Raw genomic sequence first — 7547 nt, 5'->3', positions numbered from 1 at the left:
GAGGAGGAGGAGGAGGAGGAGGAGGAGGAGGAGGAGAGAAACTTTCTTAACCTTGCCCTGACTTTTCAGTTATTACATAACCATGTAACATTGTGATGTCCTCATTGGAAAGCTAAGACATTCGTTCAGTAGAAATTTCCATATTCTTTCTACATCCCAAATAGTACTATCAGTATTGTTAACCTTTAATAAAATTGCCATTAAAATATAAAGAAGAAACCTAAGTTTTGTTGTTGTTTTAATATAAAGTAATTTTTACAATGCATATACATAAAACAAATCCCCCTTAGGCCCAAGGTGGCCATGACATTTGCACTGAAGCTGTTACAGTGCTAACGTTGACTCAGTGCCTGGCAGATGACACAGACACATTAAGGGGAAGGTGGTAGGTGGCATCTCCACATCACAGTGGGGTGCAGGTAGCTGCCCAGAAAATGCAGCGAACGAGCTAACGGTCACAGCCATGGACAAGAGTAATCATATGCTGGAAGCATGCTTTCCTTCTGCAGAGAGACTGTTCTTTCAGATCTGGTCACAAAGTAAATATGTTAATTTTTGTGAAACACAGAGTCTCTGTTACAACTATTCATCCCTTCTCTCTTGGAAAAACAACAAAAAGTCCATAGGTAATACATAAATAATGTCATGGAGCAGATTGCCTTTATTAACAAGATGGGCATGTGCCAGATTTTGGTTTGCTAACCCTCTACTTTATAACATCATGAAATCATCATTAAATTATGCTCCTCCTTGTACTTCTTGACTGTACCTATATAGACCTTGTTATACTGACCTCTGGCAGCTTTTAGTGCAATGTAAATCCTACAGCTAAGCAGCAAGTAGATGGCACCAACCTTGGAGAAGCCATCAAACCAGGTGGCCTTTTGGGCATCTGCTTCTCATCCCTATATGCTTACCCAAAACCTTACATTATTTTCAAAACATTTTTGTTGAACAACATTTAAAATATAGTGTCTGAGTTTTTAAAATGATCTGTTGTTATTCCCTAGAGCAAAGCTACTGATATTTTCATGGGAAATAAGAGCAAATAAATGCTTTCCAATGCTTAGAAATGTTTAAAAAATGTAATCTAATCCCGGGTTCCTATTTATCACTTGATGAAATTTATCTTTCCCTCTCCTATAACAGCAGTTAATGCACTGTCAGTTCACTGCTCTTCCAAACTGCAGATCCCTCACCAGCCCAACATCTCACTTCCTGCTCATACTCTCTCACCCTAGCATGTCTAGGAATGCCAGGAACCCTCACTAGAGTCCTGCATGAGGAAGATTTTCACCTTCGGCTCTCCCTGTGTCTCTATGTGACTAAAGGACTCCTTCTCAACATGGGAGCTGCCTCTGCTTCATGTAGGATCATGCTGGAATAGAATGAAAGGCAAAGCAAGTCTTTTGTTTCTAGTTCTATTTCTAAAGATGTGGATTTTTCAAATGCTAGGTGGATTTGATGTGGAGAGGTACAAAGGTGGACTGAGGAAACCTTGCTCCTAGCCCAGTAACTTAACTCCTTTCAGATTTTAAACTTTAGTTCCCCCATCTACAAAATGTGTTAATGTACTTCATAGGATTGATAAATAGTAAACAGCAAATAAAAAATGTCAGTGTTAGTTTCTTTCGCCTTTTCTATGTGCTCCTATGTGCCCCAAACTGTATTTGTTTGCACTATTCTGATAGCAGTTTTTTCTTTTCTTCTGTTTTTCTTCCTGCCATTTCTATCCCATGGACTGCCTCTGAGTACATGGTAGGCATTTGTACATGAAGGAACATATGGTTTCTGAAGCAAGGCTCTATGCAATGAAAGACTCCATAACTCAAAAGTAGTGAATAGAAAAGTTGATGGGTTCAAAAACCTGCAGTCTCTATAGAGTTGCTCAGCAAATCCATTTAGTAATTTTCCTTTGGGAAGGGGCCTTGGGGTGGGGCTTCAACAACTAGAACATGCATCATTTGTAGCTTCCACCAACAAGTCCGTAGGTGTGCGCCTGATCACCCACTGAGTGCTCGATTAATATCTTTTCCCAACTTGTTAACTGAATGTACTTAGATCCAAATTGTTTTTATGATAACCACTAAAAGTCTCAGGAGTCTTCTATAGAGAAGGGACAGATATTCTCAGAAAAGGTTTAACACTGGACAAGGATGGCGCCATTGGCAGGCAATTTTCCTTGAGCACACAACTTAGAATAAAATGGTAATTCAAATTTTCCAATATATATCATTTGATCTGAAATCAGTCAGGAAAAAGTCCAACACACAGTCCAACACACATTTTAGACACATTGTTAATAGATACTGTACCTTGAGGTCATATTGACAAGTACCCATCAATTTCATGCTGCACCTGAAAGAGAAGTCCTGTTCTTGCTCATTGCTAAGGGGCTATAAACTTGGTGGTGGGAACAGTGAAGCAAAGCAAGCTTGTGCTTCCCTGGATGGGTTCTGAGTGTCTTCCTGGTTTTCCAAGTTCTGTGGAAGAGTGAGAGAACAGCAGTGCTAACACATTTGGGGCTGACATACCTGAGAACATCATCATGTGCTGAAAGTTCCAGGGGATCCTCTGTTTTCGTCCCAGATTCAGGAGGAAGGAGAGGGGGTATATATTGCAGGCTCTGGCAACAAAGATTGCTAGCTGTATGCAAGCACAGGGACACATTGAGGAAAATGTTACTGCAATGAGGGTTTTCACTCTTAGCATAAATATAATGTCCTCAAGCTTCCCTATATTATGACCCTGAGAATAAAGATAAACATGTCAATTTGTGTATGTCCATCCTGCTCCCTAAATTAATCCTTCATTGTCAATCTTTACAGAAATAATAGAGGATTTCTGCCTTTCCTTGAATATATACTCGGTTTAAAATTGTTAGCTGAGTGATTTCAATCACTTTAAATCTTCTCATTCCATTTATGTGGCTGATGCCTGACTCTCAGCTCAGTTTTGCTATAAAATGAGAGGCACTGATTGTTGTGATGCGTAGCGTTATCTTCTCAGGCAGCACTGTGGAAAGGATAAATGTACTACCGTTCACAATTTTCATCTTACTTTCTATAAGTTAATATGCCTGTCTCTAGCAAGCTTCACTTACTTTTTCTTTTAGTGGATTTAATTTAGAAAGGGGTTGCCTGTATAAATATATAGTACAACTACAGCTTTAGGAAGCATTTTATTAAAATCAAAATTTTACAGGTAACGTCTATAAAGACATTGGTGGCATTCATCTCTCTTTTTTCATCACTGTTGTCCCTGATGCATAGTTATCTATTCTAGTTGTGCTCTGTGGGGTGAAGTTACTTGGGATATGAGAGCTTCAATCTAGGATCTAGGTTTTGTACAGTTGAAAGCTCAGCTGCACACACAGTGAGAGAAGACAGAGAGGCACATGTGAGAACCTGGTTGAACAGGGCTAGAAAGAGGGATCAGCTCTCCTAGCTGTCAGGAGAGTTTCAGGTGGTGCCTGGTGGAATGAAGGACAGCGGCCTTTGGATATCCATAACCTTCCTCACGGTCAGTATTGCTTTGGACAGATAGACCTTCCCCTAGGAATGCCTCTTGTCCAGGTTTACAGCTAGAAAAATCTTGTGCATTAAAAGTGAGGTCTAGGTTTTATCTGTCTTCCTAGGAAAGAAAAGGTGCTGTCTCATTAAAATCTATTTTCAAGTGCACGATGTTTATAATGTCAAAAGTTATACCTACTGTGCTAAGATTCTTACTCTCTCCTAATTTCAAAGTTTTTTTTAGAAAAAAAGAATTTAATGTCTTGAAATGAAAACATTTCCAAACCTTATAATCCTGCCTGTCTTCTGATATACTTTAATTCAAATTTAATATATTTTCTGATAAGACATGTCTTGCCATAATTTCTAAGTAAACAATTTATAATTTATAGCTAAACACAGTTTGAATGCTTGAAAAATTTCATACTCCTTTAGCTTTTCTCTTTTATTTCCCTCAGTATTTTCTAGTCTTCTTATCCTGAACCACACATTTTTAATAAAGGCCCAGGTTTTTAGGATGTGTTTCTCTCTAAACTGGAAATTTCATATCTGCTTTGACTTTGAGCTTTGCAGCAAACCTGAGGGCATAACTTTCAAAGTCAGTAGTTGGTTCTCCTCTCTAATCACCCCATGTTATGTATTTCAAAGGATACAAAGGCTCCAAGTATAAAAAGAGCATTAAAAATATGATTCTGGAAGGTGAACAGCGCCAGGCCCATGTAGCAGAAGATGACATTCTCAGCCAGAAAGTTCATAAATTCAAATAACTGAAAACAAAACAGAAACCAAAAGCCATTAATTGCAGTTCAGACTTGGATACATTTTAATTTCTTGTGAGCATGCAGGATGATCAAGTGGCCCTCTTGCATCCAGGAAACCACACCTTTGGCACTGAGCTCAGCATCTCAGGGGACATGGGCCGTACCACTGTGCTAGGCCATCTGACTTACCTGGCCCTCTAGCCACTGACACATGCCACAGCTGTGTCACTTTAAAGCTTCCAGTGACACTCTCAGGGAGTACTAAGCAGAATGATCATTTCACAGAACAATTCCTAATAAATTGACAAATGTGTCCTGTTAAAGAAACTGAAGCGAAGTGATATCCTCAAGGCATACTGTAATTCACAATGCAAAGATTATTTAACCTGTACACTCCCCAGTAGATACCCTTGAATTCTTAGACTCCAGAGAACAATTTTTTTTTAAAGCTGGAGCTAAATTACTCTTCTAAGGCATGCAAAGGAGATAAAAGAAAAACTTGGAAACTAGGAGTAAGGATGCACATTGATTGTACAGTACTTTAACATTAGAATGATCAGTTTATTTCAAAGCCAGACAACGAGACTCAGTAAACTGACTGATGAAGGTATAGCCACTAAATGTCTACAATTTCTAGCTGGTAAAAAGATAATGATTGATCTCAGGGATCAGTTTATTCAGGAGAAGCAGAATAGATACATCAAATTCAATCAGAAGAATGGAGTAATAATTTGTTATGTTGAGAGATACTCCCAAGAGTTATTCTTAGAACATTAACTAAACAATTTAAATTGAACACGAGAAACATTTTCCAACATCCATATTAAAAATAAAGAGGAAATGTGTCCAGAAGCCACAGTAAAGGCAGACTTGGAAGAAACTTTATGTTCCAGACTTTTCATTTAGAAGTTTGTAAAACTTCATGCCCAGACCTGTATAAATCATTGTTAGGTAAATGTCTCTGGAGGCATTCTCTTGACTTTTTAAGGACTCATTATTTTTTCATGTAATATATTTACAGCTCCACAAATAATGTCCAATGCCAACTCACTGACGGTTGACAGAAAGAAAAGTATAATCTTGTCAGAAAAATTATTTAAAACTAGTAATAGAAAGAAAGGATTAAAAGAGACACAGCTCCTTGGGTGCAAGATGGTCTTCCCACAGCGGCACTCATCATCAACTATTAAGAACTCTTGCCATATTTTAGGCTGGCTAATGTAAATAAGCACTGTCACTCACGTAACTACAGAGAACTGGAAAACATGAGAATCAGGGAAATACAAAGGATAGGAAAAATTTTTTCTACCTCATTACATTTGTACTCTTTCCAGAAGCAAGATTTGTACATCATCTTATCTGTTCAGGTTTCTGTAACAAAATATAGACAGAGTGGCTTGAACAATAGAATTTTATGTCTAATATTTCTGGAGTCTAGAAATTTTAAGATCAAGGTGCCAGCCAATGCGATGATCAGGAAAGACTTTATGGATTGCAGATGGGCATCAATTTCTTGTATCCTCACATATGGGCGGGGAAGAGAGAGAGAGAGAGAGAGAGAGAGAGAGAGAGAGAGAGAGAGAGAGAGATTCTCCTTTGGTCTCTTCAGGTAAGGCACTAATTAAATTCATGAAGATGCCACCATCATGACCCAACTACTTCCTGAAGGCCTTGCCCCAATTAGCATCTCACTGAAGAGTAAGGAGTCAACATAGGGATTCTAGGGAAACAAAAACTTTCAGCCTTCAGCAGCTAATTTTTAACATTAAAAAAAATCATAGTTAAATTCATAGGACTTTTCCTGAGCCATTTTTACATATACTTTACCCTACAGAGAATATTTGGTACCTGTAATCTTTTTAGCTTGTTCTTAGTAGTAATATCTTAATTTCTTTCTTGAGGGTCTGCCTTGTTCTGTATAGCCTTAGTAACTCAGATATGGTGCATGTAATTTGGGACTAAATCACAAATCAGTGCATTTCTCTATGCAATGTACTTTGTATAGGGGAGGCTGTGACACATTTGGATCCAAAGAAATTCAATGAGGCCTCTGAAAAGAATATCAAGACAAGATTTCCACCTAATTCCAATAATATAAAATTGGAATGAAAATTGAAGGATGCCTGACCAGGTAGCTGCCGGGAGCCATTTTATGATCACAGAGAAAATGGCTACCTGAGAGAGAAGCTGGGTATACATACCGAGATTGAAGCTCCTGTATTCAATCTCTCCAAAATAAAAAAAAACTTACCCTTGGAGTTTTTAATTAAAGAGACCAAGAAATCATTGAAGTAGAGACAGAGTCATATCATTTAAAATTACACACTCCTGTAAATACATATACTAGTTAAGAAAACAAAACGAAACAAAAACCCTTTCCACTCCATAAAAAAAATTAGATGGCATGATATCAACATTTCAACTTTTTTTTTCAGGTAAAAAGAAAGTCTGGTTCTTTTGCTCATTACTCTCCACACATTTTCTATTTATTACTTTAAAGTAAAAGAAAACGTATATGACAGGAGACAGTTCTTTCTGTTAGTTGCTGAGATACGATGAATGTTCTACTCAGTTTAAATGGGGGCCTATGGTTTTAAATTTGGAAATGCCTCAGTTCACGAATACAATTTGTTCCATAAGTCTAGAAAAGGTGGGTGTGGTCATTGTTATCACCTGGCGCAGAGTTCACAAACAAAAACAAAATTTTGCCAAACACTTCCTGTTTGCAGACCAAATTGTTCACAAGCAAAAGTGTTTGTAAATCGAGGTATCACTGTATGTATTTTAGAGATTTGCTTCCTTTGGAAAACTTTAAATTTTTCTTGGATTTATTCATTTAGTTTATTAAACTACTGCTGTCTCTTTCTGCATCGATGCTATACTCTTCTATGTTAATATAGATACATAGTTCATTGTAGTATTTCACCCTCTACATCCTCAAAATGTTACTGATTTATCATGTTTAAAAACATTTTTAGTGATGCTTAATCACCGAGAAAAATACAAAGATTGTGTTTACAGCTTAAGATTTATTTATTTATTTATACAGCTTAAGATTTAAAAAAGGATTGCAAGCACCCCAAAATCACTCCCTGTTCTTTTTCCTGGTCTTACATCCCTACTCAGTGTAACTATTCACATTTCTTCTTCTTCTTTTTTTTTTTTTTCCAATTTTGTTAAATTTCTTTTTTTTTCTCTTCAAAGTTTTATTGATAAACATATAGCAATGAGACAGTTTCAAATCAAATCGAAAGTACAGTTTCAACAAATAATA

At 37.2% G+C, this 7547-nt stretch overlaps 1 protein-coding gene across 1 annotated transcript in view; it reads right to left on the bottom strand.

Annotated features, from left to right (window-relative positions):
• The window catches only part of Slc9a9 (solute carrier family 9 member A9), a 711270-nt gene that overhangs the window by 275231 nt on the left and 428492 nt on the right, over positions 1-7547 (bottom strand). The window contains exons 10-11 of the mRNA XM_012514271.2: positions 4166-4279; positions 2535-2646 (exon numbers count right to left, since the gene is read on the bottom strand). Of these exons, the coding sequence (XP_012369725.1) occupies positions 2535-2646; positions 4166-4279 (226 nt within the window). The remainder of the gene's footprint in view (positions 1-2534; positions 2647-4165; positions 4280-7547) is intronic.

Source organism: Octodon degus, unplaced genomic scaffold, assembly GCF_000260255.1.
Source record: "Octodon degus isolate 3935 unplaced genomic scaffold, OctDeg1.0 scaffold00028, whole genome shotgun sequence".
NCBI classification, from domain to species: domain Eukaryota; kingdom Metazoa; phylum Chordata; class Mammalia; order Rodentia; family Octodontidae; genus Octodon; species Octodon degus.
Note: the sequence above shows the minus strand (reverse complement) of the source record. Positions and strands in the feature narration are given on the sequence as shown.